Source organism: Euleptes europaea, chromosome 11 (genome assembly GCF_029931775.1).
Source record: "Euleptes europaea isolate rEulEur1 chromosome 11, rEulEur1.hap1, whole genome shotgun sequence".
In the NCBI taxonomy this organism is placed as follows: Eukaryota; Metazoa; Chordata; class Lepidosauria; order Squamata; family Sphaerodactylidae; genus Euleptes; species Euleptes europaea.
The window spans coordinates 56,115,118-56,138,782 of NC_079322.1; the positions used below are offsets into that span (position 1 = coordinate 56,115,118).

A 23,665-nucleotide genomic window follows, 5' to 3' on the forward strand; every position below is an offset into this window, starting at 1 on the left:
AATTGCTAGACTCATGAAAAAAAGGGCTCATGTAAAAGGATAGCTTAGAGAAGAAGCATGTTTCCCTTTTCTTTTTGCATAAATATGTTAGATGTCTGCAAAATGAAGAGATACTACCCGATAAGGGTTTCCTAGCTACCTTAATACATATTCTTGTTTTGTGCATGCACAAGAAAATATTTTAAAACAATGTTAATTTTAAAAGGCATCACATTAAACAGAACTCCTGCCTTAAGTGTTGAAAACCTACTATCCGATTATGCATAGCTTCACTCCCTGACGTTGTTTGGTTGGGTTTGCATCCAATGACAACCAGTTTGTGGTTGTGCCCACCAGCCTGGGTCAAAATTCCCGGCACCCTGGGGCAAAATTCCAAGGTTGGGGACTCCTGGCTTATGGGCCAATGCTAAAGTTAGTAAGTATGTCCCCAACAAAGAGATATCCATTAAAAGACATCAGTATAGTCCATAACAAATCCATACAACAGCTGGACTTCACAGTTTACCCAGCTGTGCAAATACTTTTGTACTTTATCACTATTCCACAATGTTGGTCCAAACAAGCAGAGGCAACATTCAGAATGGAAAGAAATGAGCGTACTGTTCATTGGCAAAGTGGCATCATAGCTGGAGGTAATCAAGGTAAATGGTTTGCTTCCTTTGAAATGCAAACTTGCAGATATATTCAAGCTAGAGACTGGCAGGCAGTACCTAAAATATTTCATCAAAGCTAGACAGTAAAGTACAAAACATATAAGTGAACAACTAGCAGTATTGCTGCTTTGGAGAGGCTCAGCCAAACAAAACAAAAGAAAAGGTTACAGAAGCCGATTTCAAGGTAAGACGTACTGCCTCTGATTTCAACTCTTACATCACAAGAAGGTGACTGCCACTAGACAGGACAACGTGTGCCGCTTTGTACCTCATTAGCCAAGTACATGAAGTCATAAAAGCAAGCACACACTGTCATATAAGAACTGTTAGTACAGAATGCAGATTCTTTGACAATCTTGGGGGCTTTCTAGGCAACATACAGTACATCATCTTGATGTCCTCTTCTGGTTCCCCCCCCCTTCAATATATTTTAGAAAATGGAGGCAGGATTATCAAAATTAATTTGGGCAAGCAATTCTGACTTCACAAACAATATTTACAAACTTTTAATATTGAGAAGCTAGGGAGTAGGAGGTAGGTTTCTGGAGGCAGTGGAGAACTATGCTCAATATATTTTAAAAAAACTACATTAGATGAAAAAAGTAGACAGGAATGAGTTTTGTAGTGGTGTAATGTATAGTATATTTTATTTATCATGCCTGATCTGAAAACTGAAATCCTACATAGGCTACTATGAATGACCTGTATTTAAAGCCAATATTTAGTAATTAGAAGTATATGACTAGATATAGATAAATATTTGGTGACTGCATTAAGCCTTTGATGCCATACTTTTTTCCCTTTTTTTCCCTTTTGCCTTGTCGATTAAGAGGTTAGCTAGACTGTCCATAATTTGACTGGTTAAAAAATTGCTATTCTAGTTTTACGGAGCAACTGCTGTTTGTGAAAAACTGGAAAGACTAAGGGGTTCTCTTACTTGGTCTCTATACTCCTTTTAATAGGCTTGGTGGTCTAATCCACCAAGACTAAACTGGAAAGACTAAGGGGTTCTCTTATTTTGTCTCTATACTCCTTTTAATAGGCTTGGTGGTCTAATCCTTAACAGTGTCCCATCTCTGCTTGATCCAGCCTCTTTTCCAAAGGACTCGAGGTAGACAACAATAAAAACATAAAATGTAAAGGCAACATATTTAAAATAAATGAACAAATAGGTGATAATCCATAAGAGCAAACTGGTCAACCTACTTTGAGCGAGAAAGTCAGCCTTGCAGTAGCACAAGGTTACAATGAAAACAAGGGACTTCCTCACATTCTCAGGAATCACAGAATCATAGAGTTGGAAGGGACCAACAGGGTCATCTAGTCCAACCCCCTGCACAATGCAGGAAACTCACAACTACCTCCCCCACACACCCCTAGTGACCACTACTCCATGCCCAGAAGATGGTTGAGATGCCCTCCCTCCCATGAACTGCCCAAGGTCATAGAATCAGCATTGCTGACAGATGGCCATCTAGCCTCTGCTTAAAAACCTCCAGGGAAGGAGCACTTACCACCTCCCGAGGAAGTCTGTTCCACTGAGGAACCGCTCTAACTGTTGGAAAATTCTTCCTAATGTCTAGACAGAAACTCTTTTGATTGAATTCCAACCCATTGGTTCTGGCCTGACCTTCTGGGGCAACAGAAAACAACTTGGCACATTCACAGGAAAAGACCTCACCCAAGCAGTAAAAGCTGGCACTTATCCACAGATGAGGATAAAAAACAGGCTCTTATTAAAAATAGGCTATGGTTGGGGAGTATTGTGAGGACATGTGGTCTTGTAGGGGTGAGGGCTACAGCCATGTAGCATTTTAAAAAGTAATAATTAGGGCTGCCAATCCTCCAGGTGGGTCTCAGAGATCTCCTGGAATTACAGCTGATCTCTAGGATACAGAGGTCCATCCCCCTGGAGGAAATGGCTGCTTTGGAGTGTCGATTCTATGGCATTATACCATGCTGAGGTTGCTCTAGTCCCCAAACCCTGCTCTCCCCATGCTCTACCCCCAAATCTCTAGGAATTTCTCAGTCTGGAGTTGGTAAACCCTGGTAATAATCAGCACTTTGGTTTGTACTTGGAAACAAATATCTGGCCAGTTCAATGCCTGGAAGATAGATGGGATATGAGGACTTCTGCTGATTCCAGCAAGTAAACTGACCCGTGTATGCATTTGGGGAGTACCTCTCTGCCCAGTTGTCCCATGGATAATACTTGGTATCATGTCAAGGGGGTGTGGCTCAGTGGTAGAGCATCTGCTTGGCATGCAGAAGGTCCCAGGTTCAATCCCTGGCATCTCCAGTTAAAGGGACTAGGCAAGTAGGTGGTGTGAAAGACCTCTGCCTGAGACCCTGGAGAACTGCTGCCAGTTTGAGCAAACAATACTGACTTTGATGGACCAAGGGTCTGATTCAGTATAAGGCAGCTTCACGTGTTCATGTGTTCAAGGTCAAGATGGCTAAGTTGTTTGCAGTTCTTCATGAGCCAGAAATTTTAATGCTATCACATTTAACTTGGTATAATTTTAGGCATTCACTGGTGTTTCATAATTGAATGCTGAAGATAAAATATTTCAACTCTTCAACTCTTGGCTCTATTGCAAACAGATCTGGCCTTATTCCATTTACGCACTGCACTCCGTACAATCTTCTGTGCTCTTTTGACATGTAATGAAGATGGAATAAAATTGTGTGATACACTGTTTGTCATATTCTCCAAACATTTGCAAAGCACTCTACTGTCTGACCATACTTAGAACCATCTGCAGTGTCTGCAAAGATTAACAAAAATGAGACTTCTCTAAAATGTTTGTCTCTTAATAATAAAAATCCTGTTTCCATTGCTTAATGAATATTGTATCCTAGCTTGATTTACCAACTAGGACAATTGAACACCTGGATACCTATAAACTAAGTAAACATACAAAAGACATATATGAAAAAAAAATAAAACTTTCATTTTCTTAAAAAAAAATTCACCTGGAAGTAAATATTTTTAACAGTTTAGATTACCGTATTTTTCGCTCCATAGGATGCACCTTTCCATAAGACGCACCTAGTTTTTAGAGGAGGAAAACAAGAAAAAATCTTGTTTTCCTCCTCTAAAAACTTGTCTTATGGAGCGAATGCTGGCTGGGCGCGTGCGCGTCGGGATGGCGCGAGCCAGCGTTCCCCGCCCCGACGGCCAGCTGGGAGGCGGGCGGGGCCGCACAGAGCAAGCCTGCGCACGCGCCCAGCCGGCTCTGTGCAGCCCCACCCGCCTCCCAGCTGGCCGTCGGGGCGGGGAACGCCGGCTCGTGCCGTTCCGACGCGCACGCGCCCAGCCGGCATTCGCTACATAAGAAGCACGGACATTTCCCCTCACTTTTGAGGAGGAAAAAAGTGCGTCTTATGGAGCGAAAAATACGGTACTTGCTTTATGCTCTGACAGAAAACAATATATTTGTTCAATCAACATGTACTTGTCAGAATTTCTACCCCTTAAATTACTAAAAGCTGGTATCTTAGGGGAATATATTTGAACAAGATTAGTTTTTTTGGTTTTTTTTTTTGTAATTTATTCTCTATAATATTAGTGCTAATGTGGATCCATATGGTATAACTCAACATGTGGGATGACTGTGGTCTCAAAGCCAAGGTATGGACCCATTGTGTAAAAGTGGAAAGTCGATGATTAGTAACATAATTGGAAACAATATTCGAAGTTATACAACAACTTTTTTTTCTGCTATGCTCCAGTGTAGCCTAAAAATATTGTGATACCCTTAGAATGTGAACAGGAAACCCCCACCTCCCCCTATATACATTTTCTGGTGTTCAAGAGTTTAGATATATTTTCTTCCTACCTCCTAATAGACCCCAAAGAAAATTTCGGTCATATGCTACACATGTTATTCTACTGCACCTTTTCTTCAATGTAGTGTTGGGCCAAACTAGCTGTCATCCTAATCTGTGATTAGGATCTCTTTCCCTGAAATTATTCTATTAAAAATCGGATGCATTTTTGGTTTATATTCTGATTTTTCACCTGTGGTAATAGTAGTCATTTGATCATACACCCAGTTCTGTTGTTGGCACATATTCAAAGGTTGGTTGCTTTAACCCCTTATTTGATCCAGATGTAACCACCCTGATTATTGAAATGCATTTCAACTTGTACATGTAATTGCAAATTTTGATAGGCATTGATGCTTCCTCCTAGTCCACCAGGGAGTACACGTGTAACATGTGGAAGCAGCCCATAATGTTGTAAGGCAGAATGGTGGCATCAAATTTACTTCTCCATTATTCTTTAAGCTTTTAGGGGGTTGAACAGGCTGATTTCTCCTTAACATTCAGTTGGCCTCAACATCCTATCAATTCTGGAGAATATTTAGTCCATACTAGTCCATTTTTAGGGTTCCCCTCTCTTAATAATTTATAAAGTCCATGTTATGCATCCCCAAGTAAGTGGAGACTCCTACCTTTTCTGTGGATAGCCTTATTCTGAAGCTTTTGTTATCTACACAGGAACCAGTCTGTTTCCTATCAGATATAGTTACAAGCTGGGGCCTACAACAAATTGCTGGAAGAGAACAGCTTGAAAACTCCAGCCCTTCTTTTAAAATTACCACTGCTGTGATTCTCTAAGCCATCAGGGGCTTCTGCAGACTGATCACTACCCCTCTTTCTCTTTAAGTGACACTCAGCTGTTCTTGTCATTAAAAAAGGTAAAGGTAAAGGTCCCCTGTGCAAGCACCGGGTCATTCCTGACCCATGGGGAGATGTCACATCCCGACGTTTTCTAGGCAGACTTTGTTTGTGGGGTGGTTTGCCAGTGCCTTCCCCAGTCATCTTCCCTTTACCCCCAGCAAGCTGGGTACTCATTTGACCGACCTTGGAAGGATGGAAGGCTGAGTCAACCTTGAGCCGGCTACCTGAAACCGACTTCCGTCGGGATCGAACTCAGGTCGTGAGCAGAGCTTTTGACTGCAGTACTGCAGCTTAACACTCATTTTTTAAGTTTATTTTGTTCTCATCAGGTCATTTTTGAGAGAGTTTTTCTTTTTCCTTTTTTTTGGGGGGGGGGAGTAATTAACAAAGGCATGTTTTTCTGCATACCAAGAAAGGTGTACAGAGATGTACCTCTTATATCTTATATCCCATCATTCCATCATGTAGGATAATGCTATGCTTAACACTTAGGGTGAAAACGCACGGTCGCTTTATCCTCCTTTAATCCCTGTTTCAGCCAGGATTCAGCCAGGATCGAATGCATGCATTTCACCTAATGTGCGTTCGTTCCTGACTAAAACAGGGATTAAAGAAGGATAAAGCGACCATGCGTTTTTGCCCTTAAAGGCTAGAGTCACCAGAGACAAACAGTGCCCAATTCATACAAACAGTGTAGTTGCTTTTGTTTCTAAGAGGAGAAGTAAAATGCTGTATTTAAGGCAGATTTTAGAGTGGGAACAAACACTACCCATCACTACTGACTAAAAATTTAAGAAATTATTGTCTGCCTTTCCCCCCACCACCTTAAACAGGGCTTCTTGTTTATGAATGTTGTGTTATTCATTTATTACCAACTTTGTTTTCTGTGAGGACTATTTTCAGCTAAAACTCTGCAAAATGCAGAAGAATTAATTGGACACGTGTGCTTTATTTTTTATATAGATCTTTGCAGTATGGTTATAACTCAGTGTTTGGAAAGATTAGGAAAGAGCAGTGTGTGACAGAGTCCAGATTCAAATAGGGAAATGCAGTTTTTGACCGATATATGTCAAAAATAAAATCCTGTACCAGCTACTGCAGCTTTCCAAAGACCTTGCTGCTTTCCAGCTGTTTACCCTTGAGATGTAAAATGGTAATTTGACATAGACTAGCAACACTGTGTGATGTGAGCATCTGCGTAATAGGCTGTACATATGGAGCATGCTCAGTGATGTGCAAAGCCTGTTACCCCACCCCCACCACACACAGAGCTCTGAAGATATGAAATGAACTTTGTACTTGCAAATGTTTCATTTTGCACTGGATTTTTTTAAAGGTTCCTTGATAAGCCCCATATATGACAGTTTATAAAAAAAAAATAACAGCAACAAAGGCAGGTTTTCCTGTGCTGATGGTTAGATCAGTGAAGCATCTCCTACAATAGACTTGAAGTCTGGGATCCCCCCCCCCCCAGAATTAAATATCTTTGCTTTTTGGGGCCATGGAAAAAATAAGAACTTACTTACTCTAGGCACAGGACCATTGAGCATTTGCAAAGCTGAGGAAAGAGAAGGAAAGAGCTTACAGCAGAGGATGGATAGGAAAAGAGCAGCGATTCTGCGTTGCTCGGTGTGCACATGTTTTATGAGAATCAGTGCCGGGCGCCGCAGCTGCGGACAATAACTGAGCTCTCTGGCTAATGAAGGCCACCTGGATCAGGCTTCTGAAAAGAGCCAAAGGAGGACGGCTGAAGCATTCTGATATCTGTGTAAGCAACGAATTTCCATTTGCTGGCATATTTTGCTTTGCAGGTGGGTCGGGGTGGGGGAAGGACTGCTTGCTTTCGTTCGGCTTTGAATTAGCAGATTGTCATTCTTTTGAATGTAAGGAGAAAAACAAATTGGAGATGTCAGAGAGGACAGTTATCTTACTGAGCTTTTTTTTTTTTTTTTTTTTGGCATTGTGACCCAGGAATGGATATGTACTTGAGTCCAGACATATTATGTCAGCTGTTACTTGATTTGTGCTCTGGCTTTGCTGAAAGGCTGCGATGGATTTGAGCCATGTTCGTTTTATGATGGAGAAAGAGAGCGTCAGGTGAAGAGGTGCCCTGCATTAAGATAGAATTGTAAAGCTGTTGTTATCTTCAGGGGATAAAGATTCTTCATACTAACTTGGCATTTTAGTCTGAATTACACCTTTAGCGTAACTCATATTGTTTGTTAGCTTTGGTTATCTAAAGCTATCCTTGAAACTGCTGCTTGTCCTTCAGCCCTGCACTGCACCATTGGTGTTCCCCCACAGAAAGTAGCTCAGCATAGCAAAACGGCATATTCTGATTGGAGGGGGGGGGGAGCAAAGATATAGGGTACAAAAAGAATGTTTTTAGTATGGTCTCCGGACCAAAACAACCGACATGCTTACTGTTTTTCTTATGAATGTTCTTTGGAACTTAAACATGGATTTTTTTAAAACCAAAACACTGAAAAAGAATTAAAATATGGAAGCATTTGAGACAGCCTTATCAATGAGTTTTTTTTAAGCAACAGTGATTTCTTCATTTCTAATATTATTTTTGTCTTCCTCATATTTAGGGTTCAGCGGACTCCTACACTAGCCGTCCATCTGATTCAGATGTATCTCTCGAGGAAGACAGAGAGGCAGTGCGGAGAGAGGCAGAACGACAGGCCCAGACACAGCTGGAAAAGGCAAAGGTAAGATGCTTCTTTGTAATCTTGATTTGTGGAAATGACTTGACTCATAGCCTGATGTCTACCAAGTTATCAATGGAATTTTTCACTTCTATGGAAAGGGTACGGCACGAAAATAGCCTATTACTCTGGTGTATCCTATAGGGTTTTTACACTACATAAGTAGCTTGGGAAATGTAAAATTTATCTTCATAAATATTTGGAAATTGTATTTTTTTAAAAATACAGCAACAAAAATGTGGCACATTCCAATTTTTGTAACTAAATCCTTGGCCAGTTTAAATGGTGTATGTAATTTCATGGAATCCCAATTCCTTTGGTCCACATATTGAGAATCCTAGTAGTACTTTGCCATGTTTTTAGATTACCAATATCCAAAGTTGTATGTGTGTTAATAAACTTGATTGAAAGATGCATGTTTTTTGCTTTTCATACTATTGTTATTTATCCCATTACTCCACCCTCTTAAAAGTCTTCTTACTCAATGCTATTCCTTAAAATTATTGTAAAATTATTCTGTGCCCTCCCTTCTCTCTCTCTCTCTGTGTGTTATTTTAAACCGGGATATTCTGCCTTGTTTAAGAAACAGTGGTGGGGGAAGGGTCTAAAAACAGTAAGGAAAAGTCTTTCATAGAAACAATTCCTTTAAGAAACAAGATAACAGGGCATACTGACAGCAATCCTGGGGGGGGGGGCGCAGCTGCACAGGAGCCAGCATGACTGGTGTCTGGGAACGCCCCTTTGCGCAGTTGCAGAGCTGTGTCAGCAAAATAGCTGGTGTAGCCCCATGAAACTCCATGGAGGAGTTTCGTGGGTTGTTGAATTTCTGGGCATTTGTGTCATGTTTTTTCGGGACGGGTAGCCGCTCAGGAGGTGGTGCAGCTACGCCCTCCCAAAGCACAACATAAGTACCCCCCTTTGGATTGGGCTGTAAAAAGTGGTATTCAGTACAATGTTATATGTGCTTAATACAAAGTAGGCCCTATTGTGTGTAATGGGACTGATGCTCATATAAGTGTGTATATGTTTACTGCCAGCACATTAAAAACTCTCCTTAGTTTTGTATCTTATTTCCTGAAGAACTGTGGCAAGTGTTTAAATATGTTTTGTGTCCCGTTAACTTTTTGATTTTTTTATTATGTTAGTAAATTGCTAAAAGTCACGAAAGGAAATACTCATTGGTTCAAAAAACTATGTTTTCATAATTTTAGACAACAAGCTTAATTATTGACAGGGTTGGCCAATCCAGATTTCAAAACTTGGAAATACTGGAGCAATTATGACTTTTCTGTGCAGTTTCATGCAGTGATGGATTTTAAAATTAGATTTCTTGATACTGAGGTTTTCTTGAACGATGGGCTTATTTTGGTAACTTCAGACTATAGTCTTAACCACATTCCTGAACAACTATAGACATTTCCAAAAATAGCAAAATTAAGATACCAGTGCTCAAGAAGTGGTGGTGTGATAAGAGCTCTTGAGCTACTTGTTTTTGGATTTCTTTAATCCACCAAATCTGCTATCTGAAAATATATATATGTTTTTGTTCTCATCAGCTGCCCAGCTCCTGGTTTAATTCTATACCTTGGGAATGTTAAGCTTTAAGGAGCTTTGCACAATGGCATGGTAGGGGTCAGAGTGTTTTCAGTTTTCTGCCATGACCACCCTGAGAGGTAGCTAAGGGGGTTGGGTTGCCAGAGGTTGATAAAATTGAATAGGTCTATTTTTTTACCTTCTCTTTTGAAGACTACTTTTGCATAACATGTTAACTAATCTAGAAGAAGCAAACGTTTTACTAAAGGCCATCAGTACAATTAAACTTTGAAAAGAAAGAATTTCAGCATCTTGCAGAAAAAAACAGAGTAGCATTAGAGCACTTCCTGCTAAGCTGATGCGTCTCTTACTGATGAGTAAATCTGTGTGAGTGTTGCTATGGGAATTTGGCTTAGCGATGCTGATTTGAATGCATGGACAGCCTTATGTAATATTCATGACCTCTAGCAAAGCTGCTGTGGGAGTTTGCAGAGAAACTGCTAGCAGACCTTGACTTTTTAAAACCGTATTTCTGTGCATCAAAATAATATTCTCACTCTAGTTTGGCTGAGGAACAGTCTCCGCATCTGACACTGTCTCTGACTGTGAGACAATATGTGAACAGCGGAAGGGAGAGGGCACTGGTAGTGTCAAGCTGCTCGAACAATGGTGTGTCAATACTACATAAAAGTTATCGATCTCATATTAATTGTCAACTAGCACGAATATTAAGTAAGCACTTGAAAATGCAAACCAAAGTAATGCTAAATATTTCGGATGGACAACCCCCCCCCTAAATTGGCTAATGTGCCTATTTACTTCTCCATATAGTCTTTAGATGTTTTTAAGCTGGTGTAGAAAAAAATACAGCTCGTAGAAAGATGTAGAAAATAGAAGCTGTATTAAAATAGAAATGCTTCTCCTTGTTAAACATGATTTTGCTTGCTTCCATAGCCATGTGTGGAAATAATACCTTCCTCTTAACATTAACTTTTTCTCATACTCTTGCTGCTGTTACTATTTACTACTACTTAACATTTGTATCAGAAATGCATCCTTTCTCCAAAGGATGTGCTTGATTTAATGTATACCTCATCTTTTTCCTGGTGAGTGCAATAATTGTAATGGTCCGTGGGTTCCATGGTGCCCACTGATACCTTTCCTGGTGCCCACCAGGTGTTTTTAGAAAGTGGGTGTGGCCATATGGGGCACTTGCCCAGCAGCACTTCTGATTGGCCATTGAAGATCTGAATGGCAGAGCAGATTAAAATAATGTTTCAGCGGCAGCTGGCACTGCCGTGTTGGTTTTATACTTTATCACTCCCAGTGGTTTTTTTTTAAATTACCCAATTTCTCCCCTGCACTTGGGTATTCTCTATGTGTGTGTGTTGCTCCACCTCCTGTGGCAGCCATTTTGTAGTTGTGCTCACCACCATGTGTCAGAATTCCAAAAGTGCCCACAGGCTCAAAAAGGCTGGGGACTCCTGGTATAGTTGCTTTCAATTTTCTCCTAACACTGTGTTTGGAAATATATTGATCCTGGTTAATCTTTTTTTAGAAACAGAAATTTGGAACAAGTTGACATGCATTAATAATCTGGAGGTTGAAAAAGATACCAGAAGAGCTCATTTAAAAGAAAAGAAACTTTTGAACTATTTGAGGTAGTTTGATGAATATATAATCAATGCCATCCATTTTCTTTTGTAACATTAGAAGCCTCGTAAATTATAAGCAGTGATGGGCATGGTTAGTCTGTGCAAATAAAACCCCATTCATTTTCGGTCTTCTGTGCAATCCCCTATTGGGAATGTGCATGTGCAGACATGCCACTGGAGGTTTTTCAAGAGCTCTTTTTTTGGGGGGGGGGCAGTGCGTCAGCTCCATTCTGTTCTGAAGGACATTTCATTCTCTGCCCTCAGAATATCAAAATGATATGGTGCCAAAACCCTGACCTAAATGGCCCAGGCTAGCTCAATTTCATCAGATCTTGACAGGTAAGGAGATTGGCCCTGGTTAGTATTTTGATGGGAGACCACCAAGGAATACCAGGGTCACTATGCAGAAGCGGGGAATGGCAAATCACCTCTGAACGTCTCTTGCCTTCACAACCCTACAAGGGTCACCATAAGTCAGCTGTGACTTGACTACACACTCACGGTATCAACCACTTCAGCTGGTGTCACAGCAATGTTCTTTCTTTGAAAAGCATGATGTGGCCACAGATATCCATGTTCTGATCAAATCCAGGTTAGATTACTAACATTTGTTCTACCCTTGAAGTCTGGGCAGAATCATCAGTTGATTCAAAATGTTGCCAAATCACGCTGGTGCAGATTAAAGAGATATCTCGCCTTAAAGAACTGCACTTTGTTGTGTGTATGTTTCCAGACACAATGGAAAGTGCTGATTTTTACCTGAGACTGAGGAATCTAGAGGACCACCTCTTCCCATAAGAAGCTACCCGCTAGTTGCGATAATCTTTAGAGGCCTTGCTCTGGTGGCCCCACTTAAAGGTAAGATGGGTGGCCACTAGAGACAGGACCATCTCTTTTATAGTACCTCACTTTAGAACCCTTGCCTTGCAGCTGTTCATCTGGCACCCAGTTTGTGTTTAGATTGCAAGCAAAGACTTTGTTTTGTTTTTTCAAAACCCTTAATGTTTGGCATTTAGTTATATAGTTCATTTTAGCTAGATTTATAAAATTAACTTTTATCTGTTGCTGTTGAGTTTTACCTGTCTTTTAAGCTTTTTAAAAACTATTGTGCTCTTTGTATATTTTTATTACTATGTTTCTTTAATCTAAAAGCTGTTTTACAGTTGATTTTATCATGCTGCTTTTGGTTGTATTAGTTTGGTTTTATTTTTAATCTTTTGGATGCAGCCTTGGGAGCTTTTAAATAACAGAGTGATACGTTAAAAAACAATGAAGACTAAAAATATTAATTGTGGCATAAGCTTTCATGGGTTAGAGCCCACTTCCTCAGATTCAGGATAGAATTTATTTTCAGTTGGCAGATACACAAGCATACCTCGGAGATATTGCAGGTTCAGTTCCAGTTCCGCGATAAAGCGAATATCGCAATAAAACGAGTCACATGATTTTGTTGTTGATTTCCCAGTGCTTATAAAAGTTATGTTTACACTATACTGCAGTCTATTCAGTGTGCGATAGCATTATGTCTAAAAAATGTACTCTAATAATAATGAAAAAGTTTGAAATGTAGGGAGAAAGTCAGGAAGGCTAAAGCGCAGAATGAGCTCCGGCTAGCCATGGAAGTTAAAAACAACAACAAAGGGTTTTTTGGTTATGTCCATAACGAAAGGAAGATCAAGGTAAGGATCGGGTCATTGTGTGGAGAGGATGGTGAGTTATTAACAGGGGAGGCAGAAAAGGCAGAATTACTTAACTCCTTTTTTGTATCAGTCTTCTCCCAAAAGGGGAATAATGCTCAACCTGGGAATAATGGAGCAGAGGATGCAATAGGGGAATTACACCATAGTATAGACACTGAGATAGTACAGGAATACCTGGCTACTCTTAATGAATTCAAGTCTCCGGGGCTGGACGAACTTCATCCAAGGGTGTTAAAAGAACTGGCTGAAGTTATTTCAGAACCACTGGCAATAATCTTTGAGAATTCATGGAGAACAGGAGAAGTTCCAGCAAACTGGAGGAGGGCACATGTTGTCCCCATCTTTAAAAGGGGAAAAAAAGAAATCCCAAACAATTATCGCCCAGTCAGCCTTACATCAATACCAGGTGAGATACTAGAGCAGATAATTAAACAGACGGTCTGTAAGCACTTAAAAAGAAATGCCGTGCTCACTGACAGTCAACATGGGTTTCTCAAAAACAGGTCATGCCAAACTAATCTCATATCTTTTTTTGAAAGAGTGACAAGTATGGTAGATGAAGGGAATGCTGTAGATGTAGTGAACCTTGATTTCAGTAAAGCCTTTGATAGAGTCCCCAATGATCTTCTTGAAACAAAGCTAGTAAAATGTGGGCTGGACACTGCTACTGTTAGGTGGATTGGTAATTGGTTGACCAACCGAACCCAAAGGGTGCTCATTAATGGCACAACTTCGTCCTGGAGAGGAGTGACCAGTGGGGTACCACAGGGGTCTGTCCTGGGACCTGTACCCTTTAATATTTTTATAAATGACTTGGATGATGGAATAGAGAGTATGCTAATCAAATTTGCAGATGACACCAAGTTAGGAGGGGTAGTTAATACCCCGGAGGGTAGGGTCAGAGTTCAGAATGACCTCGATAAACTGGAGAGTTGGGCCATAAGCAATAAAATGGATTTCAATAGGGAGAAGTGTAAAGTACTTCACCTAGGCAGAAACAACATAAGGCACAGGTACAGGATGGGAGACAGTTGGCTTGACAACAGTACATGTGAAAGAGATCTGGGAGTCTTAGTGGACCACAAACTGAACATGAGTCAACAGTGTGATATGGCGGCTAAGAAGGCCAATGCAATTCTGGGCTGCATCAATAGGAGTATTGTGTCTAGATCAAGGGAAGTAATACTACCACTGAATTCTGCATTGGTCACACCTCAGTTGGAATACTGTGTCCAATTTTGGGCTCCACAATTTCAGAATGATGTTGACAAGTTGGAGCTTGTCTAGAGGAGGGTGACCAGAATGATCAGAGGTTTGGAATCCATGCCTTATGAGGAGAGACTTAAGGAGTTGGGTTTGTTTAGTTTGGAGAAGAGAAGGTTGAGGGGAGACATGATATGTGTGTTTGTGTTAAGTGCCGTCAAATCGCTTCTGACTCATGGCAACCCTATGAATGAAAGTCCTCCAAAATGTCCTACCTTTGATATGATAGCCATGTTTAAATATTTGAAGGGATGTCATGTTGATGAGGGAACTAGCTTGTTCTCTGTTGCTCCAGAAACTAGGACACGGAGTTATGGATTTAAACTAATAGAGAAGCAATTCCACCTAAACATTAGGAAGAACTTTCTGACGGTGAGGGCTGTTCAACGGTGGAATGTGCTCCCTCGGAGGGTGGTGGAGTCCCCGTCTTTGGAGGTCTTTAAGCAGAGGCTAGATGGCCATCTGTTGGGAGTGCTTTGATTGTGGGATCCTGCATGGCAGGGGGAGGGTTAGAGTCACTGGGGATGTGGGGAGAGGTAGTTGTTAGTTTCCTGCATTGTGCAGGGGTTTGGACTAGATGACCCTGGTGGTCCCAACTCTATGATTCTATGAAATATTGCGAGAATTGCCAAAAACGTAATGTCTGCAAAGTGCAATAGAGCAAAGCGTAATAAAACAAGGTATGCCTGTATACACAAACAGCGATACGGAGAAACAAATATAAACAATGGGGACAAAAATCATGAAATGCAAGAGGTACAGTGTTTCTGTGCCTCTGAGGAAGTGGGCTATACTTCGTGAAAGCTTATGCCACGATAAATATATGAGTCTGGAAAGTATCGCATTTAAAGTGAGTCTTGAAGGTACCACAAGTAAGAGACTATCAGAAATAAATTCCTGGAAGCTGTCAAACTATTTTGATACTACTCATTTTAATTTAGTAATTTTATTTTATTCATTTAATTTATTCATTTTAATTTACTTCATTTATAGCCCGCATTTCTCACTGAGACTGAAGTCAGGTTCCAGAATATAAAATAATTAGACATTGGAGACTTCTAATTAATAGTGCAGTTGGACTAGGATAACAGAACTGGACAACAATGCAAACAGACAAACCTCCCCAAGACCTGTTTAAGACATGACTACCATAATGCAGAATGTTGTAAACAAAAGTAGAAGATAGTACATTAAAAAACGGGAAGGTGATACATATTAAAAAAATGCAATTAGAGTTGCCGGCCATTGGCTGACAAACGGCGAAAGAAGGAGGCGTGGGGACGAGGGGGATAATGACTTTACACCAATGGAGTGATGTCCAGCAGATGTTCAGAAGTGATGTCCAATCACCAGTGTCATGTTGATGTGATGCTCTAAGATTTGGACAGAATTCTAGGTAAAACCATAAAGTTTTTTCTTGAATCCTAGAGCATCACACTGGCAATGTAACCTCACCTCTGGGTATTCACTGGAAGTGACATCATGCCATTGACATAATAATGATTTTTAAACATATTTTGCCCAGCCCTTTGTAGGCCAGCAAGCAAAAGAGAGGAAGGCCTGGAAGTCTCCCAAATGGCAGTAGATTGCAAATCTATCTATCTATCTATCTATCTATCTATCTATCTATCTATCTATCTGTCTGTCTGTCTGTCTGTCTGTCTGTCTGTCTGTCTGTCTGTCTGTCTGTCTGTCTGTCTGTCTGTCTGTCTGTCTGTCTGTCTGTCTGTCTGTCATCTAATCTACCTACCTATCTATCTACCTACCTACCTACCTCCTGTGTTATTCCATCATACTTCCTGTATAGTTTGTTTTTGCACATTTGGTGGAATGATAGAGTCATAAATGCCTTCTTGTGGTATACGATATTGTTAAGGACATACTGCTTAAATCAGTCTACCAAAGTGACTAGCTTGATTTGTGATTTGTTATTCATATGCAGCCATACTGCTATGAGGGAAGGGTATTTGGGGGCAACACCTCCCTAAAATATGACTTCTTCATCACTGAATTTCCAGCTTAAAAAAAAAATGTTTCTAGCCCTTTGCTAAGATATAAAAGAAAACGTGCATGCAGTCAAGGAACTCCAGTTACTAGTTTTTCCCTAGCCTGTCAGTATCTTCTTTTACACTTTTGCAGGGGCTGCTGGAAAGCAGGAGCCAATCAGATTAAAGCACTCAAATAAAATGAGATTAATTTAAAGCCAGCAGGGTCAGACCACAAAGACTGAGTAATATATAGTAACATACGAACACATACACACACACACGTACATGCACATACATTTCCTTTTTTACTTGAGATCTCTGATTTACAATAGAGTAATACTGTACAAAGATTGTATGTGTGTTCAGTGTAACTTGTAAGTAGTGAAGAGGTAGATTCTTGTTCCTCAGTTGTGGAATCTGATCTATCCATTTCAGAAGTCCTCTTCTTTTTGGCAGCCTCAGAAAAACATTATGCTGCTTTTTTATTCTTTCTGATGACTTGCATTTGTAGAGATCCCACCAGTAGGGTTGCCAACCTCCAGGTACTTTAAACAAATAACTCACTCTACTGTAAAAAGTATTGGTGCAATCAAACAGTAGCAGGCAAAAATGAAAGAGACAATAGACGATGGATAGCAAACAGCAAAACAGCCGCAGTTACAGCTGCGGCTGTTTTGCTGTTTGCTATCCATCGTCTATTGTCTCTTTCATTTTTGCCTGCTACTGTTTGATTGCACCAACCTCCAGGTACTAGCTGGAGATCTCCTGCTATTACAACTGATCTCCAGCTGATAGAGATCAGTTCCCCTGGAGAAAATGGCTGTTTTGGTAATTGGACTCTATGGCATTGAAGTCCCTCCCCTTCCCAAACCTCACCCTCGTCAGGCTCCACCCCGAAAACCTCCCACCAGTTGTGAAGAGGGACCTGGCAACCCTACCCACCAGTCTTGTATTCACTGTACAAGAAATGTAAGAACTAAGGCATGGTTGCAACCACTATCCCATTCTAATTTGTTTTAATATAGGCATATTTGTGGAGGTCGGCTGTTGCTATATCACCATTGTGATGTCTCATATGCTGTGTACTACAGTGTGAAACTGTAGTTTGAATAAGGAACTATGTTAAAGTCATACATTTTCTGTTATTGAAGAGATATTAATATTACGAGCCAACATGAGATGGATTTGACTCTACAAATGAAGCCATGGCCCTCAGTTTGCAAGACCTGAGCAAGGCTGTTAACGAGGTCATTAATTCATAGGGTTGCCAAGAGTTGGAAGCAACTTAACGGCACTTAACACACATAGTAAATGGAAGGAGTAACACTGCAAGCGGAAGGGTTCATTTTGTGAGCAGGAAATCACCTTTGGATCCAACCACATAGTGTAGATCTCCAGCATGAAACTCATGACCTACTGGTAGCTCATCACCTCACAGTAGCTCATGCATCCCCTAAAAAAGCCAGGAAAATGCTGAAAAAAGAAGTGATATAGGCTTCTTCTTTTTTTTTAAAAAAAAAACAGCAACAAAAAACTTTCATTTCATTCAATTTTTCTGTCTGTTCTCCTTAGATGATCACTTCAGTCTTTTGTGCATGGCTGTGCTGGCAGAGGGGGCCAGCGGTGTCCAGGGGCCGATGTGTTTGCCCCTGCACCAGTGTAGGTGGCACCTTATTTCGTGATAAGGTGGCACCTACGCCGGCTCAGGGTCATGCCAGCTCCTAAGGAGCTTTGCCCTCCATTCAAGAATGGGCTGCCTGAGTAGCAAATTGAGAAAGCAACCAGCAAAGTATTTTAATCACTTACTTAAATTATGAATTGGCACTTTAAAAGGAAGATCAGGTGACTGATCATTTTAAAACGTTTAAAGTGAATATAATTGGACCTTTTACTACCTGACTGCCAACTCTCCATACAAATATATTTGTGACAGATTATAAATTAACAGTTATATTTCTAAATTCAGGGGTTAGTTATTCACGCAGCTGCCACTGTGAAGGCTCTACAGATTAACAATAATTGGTCTTACCTGTTATTATTGCCCTTAATCATTATAGTTTCCACTTCTGTAAGAAAAAATACACAGTACTGCTACACATTACAGCCTAGCTGGTTTATCATAGCAAGAACTTTGGTAGGCAAGGACATACACAATCATTAAACTATTCATGCAGTTGCCTTGAAATATATTTATTTTATTATTTTATTTAAAAAATTTCTTTGCCACATTTCCACCCAAATAGGGTCCCTAAGGCAACCAACATCAAATCATTAAAACACCATTTAAAATAAAGTGTATTTAGACCATTCAATAAAAACATACAACCAAACATAACAACACACTAAGGGAGGAGAGCCAATAACAGTTCATCTTCTGTCTTCAGTGCAGTCCCATATTGGGACTGCGCATGTGCAGGCCAGCTGCCGATAGAAGTTTCTAGCTTCCCAAGGCAGGAAAAAGTCGCTTTTCCACAACTGCTTTCAAGGTGCATCGCAGCAGCAGTCTGTTCATGTTACGAGGCTGCTGGCAAATCCTGCCCTCTGGACGTCCGAGCCCACTCTATCAGGACCCACTCTACCAAGGATCCTTAGCTTCTTTTCATTAGAGGGTGCCACTTATTGACATCTGTAAGGCAGTGACCTAGTCAGCTGAAGACACCTTCGTGAAACATGATGCACTGGACCCTCAGTCAAGGAGAGTTGCAGATGTGGGAAAAGCAGTACTCCAGTCATTGTTCTAACCAGCATCATCCCACCTCCTTTTTGGAGAGTAGCTCACTAAAATCCCAATGTGGGGTTGCACTGAAGACAGAAGGTGAAAACAGAATTGCTCTTTCATGTAACTGTTGTTCATCAATGACTTCTGTGCAGACACACATTCTCTTCCTCCTGCCCTGCTGTGAGCTCTCTCCCTGGTTGCTGTCTAAATATTATTGCTGTTAGCTCATGGCGGACAAGCAGGAACTGAGGGAATGAGCGCCGGTCCTCTGGAGCATGTAATGGTTTAGGCAGGAAAAACCGTTGCATCTGTTCTGGAGGGGAGGAGCACCTCCCTCAGTTCCTAGGGAAGCTAGAAACTTCTATCCATGGCTGGTCTGGTCATACACAGTCCCCCAATGTGTGTCTGCACAGAAGACATCGATGAACAACAGTTACACGTTAACCGCAACTCTGATTTCTAGTAGCATATAAACATCCTATTACTAGTTCCATCAGCAGTAAACCATGTCATTCTATAGCTATTCATATATTCTGAAACAACAACAAACCAGCCAAAGTTATGAAGTGTGTGAACAGTTGTATCTGGACAAATGTGTAACAGTTGTATCTGGACAAAGGTGCAATGCATCAGCAGTGTAGAAATGAGAAATCTTATGGGAGTGGGTTCTAGGTATTCTTTCTGCCCCGTTAGAGTAGCTTGCCAAATGAAGGAGCTGCTTTTCTGTTCTTTGTTGTACTTCAAGAATCAGATCACGTAAGGGGAAAGAAGAAGTCTGCGTAGGTCTAGAAAGTTCCAGCTTAGTTCCTTAGTTTGTTGGCACTCAAAGGGAATGCGGGTCACTAGTTAATCAACTGTGCTGATACTCAAACTTATCACTGTGTTCTACTCCTGTATCCAGAGGAATCCCACCACATTGGGAGCACCATGGCTACGTCACACCTGGTGAGATCCTTCTCCTGCCCCCTCAACCCATAGAGCCATCATAACAGGCAGACAAGCAGGCTGGCTGCCTGGGAGCCCTCTAGCAGAGCTGCCTCCTATAGGGTTGCCAACCTCCAGAGAGTAGCTGGAGATCTCCTGCTATTACAACTGATCTCCAGTTCACATGGAAAAAATGGCTGCTTTGGCAATTGGACTCTATGGTATTGAAGTCCCTCCCCTCTTCAAACCCCGCCCTCCTCAGGCTACACTCCAAAAATCTCCCACCAGTAGCGAAAAGGGGCCTGGCAACCCTAGCCTCCTAACAGTTCAAGGCAGGCTGAGGGAGAAGAGGGCACCCATGGATGACATCAGAAGGCCAACAATGCAAGAGGCATCAAGCTTGCCAACTTGAGAGGAGGAGTGGAGTACATAGGGATCCAAAGACACAGAGGTGTGGTGGCTGAATGGGAAGAGCTTGCCCTCTGGACAGTGCTGGTTAACAAGAGGGGTTTGGACAATCAAGTGCTGAATAACAAAGCTTTTACTGTGTATTGTATTCGGTTGCATCAGTAAAGGTAGAGAATTCTTGAAGAAAAATAATTAGAATATTGTCTTTTGGATATTTTACAGTAAAATCGTACTTTTAATTGGATTTCTTATTAACATAATTTTCAACATTGTCATACATTTATTTATTTTATTGTATTAATTTTTATTTAAAACATTTATTAGTTGCCTTACTACCTTGTGGAACTTATGGTGGCTTACAATGCAAATCAAACAACGATTGTAAAAAACACATAAAAGACCACAACTGAACATCTCAGTTACTTCCAGCCAGGTTTGAGTTTCAGACTAGGATCTGGGAGACCAAGGTTCGAATCCCCATTCTTCCCAGGAAGGTTACAAGGTGATCTTGCAAAAGGGGTAGGCTATGGGGGCTTTCAAGGAAGGGAAAGAGAAATCCCCCCCCTGCAAGTCCTTGTAGGTCCCTAGTCCTATAGTGTATAATCCTTTGTTCTCTGGAGGCCTTAAAAAGTTGCTATTCCAAGCATGGTCAGCTGCCATTCAGTGGGCCTCAGCTCCAAAATGTTCCTTGTTTTTTTTTTAACATTTTGAAATGTCAAATTAGAATATAAAGTTATCTCAGTTTCTATTTTATTATTTGTATAGTACTAATTAATTCATCATCATAGCTATTCAAAGCAGTACCTCTGAGAATAACCCAATTCAAACAGAGATGATACCATAAGCATGTTGTTGAGAGACCCCAAAGCTAATTTACTTTCGGTAGAATTTACAAGTGCGTAAATACGAATGTCAAAAAGTTTGGCAGCCAACTCACATAATGTGCTGTCTTAATTTTTCATGCTGTATTTGCTAGTTGCAATGAGAATGTAGATAAAGTCTTAGAAATGTCAAGTCCCTCATTGGATGCTCTTTATTGTAGTTACACTGATTTAAATAAGTTGTTCCAAACAAAGCCTCCCATTTCATAAAATATTTCTTTTATTAATATCCTTCATCAGAAGCAGTAGGTAGTAAACATAGGATACTGGCTATTCCCTGTGTGCAACGGTAAAGGTAGTCCCCTGTGCAAGCAGCGGGTCATTACTGACCCATGGGGTGATGTCACATCTCGATGTTTACTAGGCAGACTTTGTTTACGGGGTGGTTTGCCAGTGCCTTCCCCAGTCATCTACACTTGGGTACTCATTTTACCAACCTTGCACGAACGGAAAGCTAAGTCAACCTTGAGCTGGCTACCTGAAACCTGCTTCTGTCAGGATCGAACTCAGGTTGTGAGCCGAGCTTTTGACTGCAGTAATGCAGCTTATCTCTCTGCACCACAGGGCTTTGTTCTCTGTGTGTAGAAAGACATATTTACCCTAGAAACATGTCTGTGTGAACCTGTCCCACTTTTCAGTGGGACCCAAATCCTCTGTAGGGTAGCCTGAGCATAGGGAAGCTATCGTCTGCTATGTCTGACTCCTAGGCTAGAGAAGCTTAATTTTTACACCTGGCTTAAGGAAATGCACCTCATCTGAAAAATGGGGCGTATACATGATAAAGGGATCTGCTGACAAAACGACACAGCTCCTCCACAAAAGCTGTTAACTTGGGCAATTAGCAAGGTCAGGCAGTCACAATAATGTCAAGCCTACAGTAAACAAAACAACAACACAATACGCAGATTAAACATTAAATATTGCAAGCACTCCCACACAGTGTGCAAGAGGTGAGAGGCCAGTAGCTACCTACACGTGCAGGTTCATGGAAAGAGGTTCAGATTCCAAGCCAGTTCAGGCATACAGGCAGCAAGTAGTCAAAAAGATGAACGCACCAAAGATGTGTCACAGTGAAAACTTCATAGCTGTCTGGTTTGGAGCCAGCCAGAGTATACTTGCAGGATTTCACACCAGTGTGTCTTAGTGAAACTTGACCAGGCAGAAAGAGCAAAATTGTGTACGGCAGGGCATCACGCCTCAGGTCGCATGGCAGGGGCTGAATGTGAACACAGGTAAGCACAATTTGGGACAGATTCCAGTTCCCAATGTAGAGTTAGAGGTTTAAGATAAAAATTAAAGATTCTCTTGTCTCCCAGCTTGCAGTTTGGTGAGAGGGCAAGATAAGCTAACAGGAGTGTTGCCAGATTGGCTGAAGGTGGGAATTTTTCCAAATAAGAATAAAGAAGAGAGGTCTCTGGTTAGAAAGCAGGTGTGCTTGCGTTAATCTTGGTTATACCCCACTTAGCAGAAGTGTACATTTCAACAGTGTAAATTTGATCAGTCTGGACTGAGTACCTCATGGTGGGAAAATGGTAATGTAGGCTTTAGGTCTGTGTAAGGCTTAAGTTCTGGGGCAACTAGATCCTTTGAATTAAGCATACTCTGGTTAATTAAGCTACATAAAGGAGGGGTGGGGTGGCCTGCGTAGCAAGAGCCTGTGCAGGCTCATCCAGACTCCTTGCCCATTCTCAGGCCCCCCTCAGGTGCCTGATGTCAGCTGGGCTGGAGGGCCCCTTCCCTTCCAGAATGCACACTACCAACATGGAGCTGGCAGAATCAGCCTCCCTCCTACCACTCCTGGCCGTAGGTTGCAAACACAGCCCCAGGTGAGTCTGGGGCCATTGCTTCCCCACAATTGGTCCTAGAAAAGTTATTTTACTACTTTTGACTTTTCTTCCAGACTAACAATTGGTCCTATAAAAGTTATTCTACTACTTTTGGCTTTTTTGCCAGACTAACAGAAAAATCCACTATGTTCATTAACTCAGGGTTTCCTTAAGATATTAATTCCGACATACTTTCAACAATGTGCATAAGCTTATGAAGACATATTCAGTTTTCCTGGTCCTCAGACAATGTTTTTGCTATCTCTCCTGCTTGTCATTCTAGTTTTGTGGTACTGTGCTCTCCCAAAAAAGCGAAGTTTCTGAATATCTATGTGTAGATATTCTTCTAAGGTGGTGTTATTCAATCAGCCTAGACACAGGAGGATCCATCTTTAACACCCAAGCAGCAGCATGGGGTTCAGCAGGCTGCAAGCATATGATAAGAAGTTGCATGACATCCGAATTACATGACACAAAAAGGAGGACCCAGTTACGGTCTCATGGGTGGAGAGGGAAACTCAACACTGTAAGTGTATAAGGAACGTTGCCAGATCATGGGGGTAGGGTAACCTGGTTAGGTGGGACGAGAGAAAGAAGTCAAGTATCATCTTCTGTGAAGAGGGATCTTTAAATCTGTCTACATGAAAAAGAATCTTTTTCGCCATCCTTCTGCTCCTCCCGGCAGGTGTGCAGATTCATGGTGTCCTTGTTCTCT

The 23,665-nt window shown here is 41.2% G+C and overlaps 1 protein-coding gene and 1 non-coding gene across 10 annotated transcripts in view; both read left to right on the plus strand.

Annotated features, from left to right (window-relative positions):
* Positions 1–23,665, plus strand: part of CACNB2 (calcium voltage-gated channel auxiliary subunit beta 2) — a 153,425-nt gene that overhangs the window by 93,613 nt on the left and 36,147 nt on the right. For 7 of the 9 annotated variants that reach the window (XM_056857010.1, XM_056857019.1, XM_056857017.1 and 4 more), the window contains one exon: positions 7,937–8,056. In XM_056857010.1, the coding sequence (XP_056712988.1) occupies positions 7,937–8,056 (120 nt within the window). Of the gene's footprint in view, positions 1–6,925; positions 7,111–7,936; positions 8,057–23,665 lie in introns of those variants that run through there. The other 2 variants (XM_056857012.1, XM_056857018.1) reach the window with 2 other exon arrangements.
* On the plus strand, positions 2,881–2,952 carry TRNAA-GGC (transfer RNA alanine (anticodon GGC)). The gene has a single exon. It is a non-coding gene; the product is annotated as a tRNA-Ala (tRNA).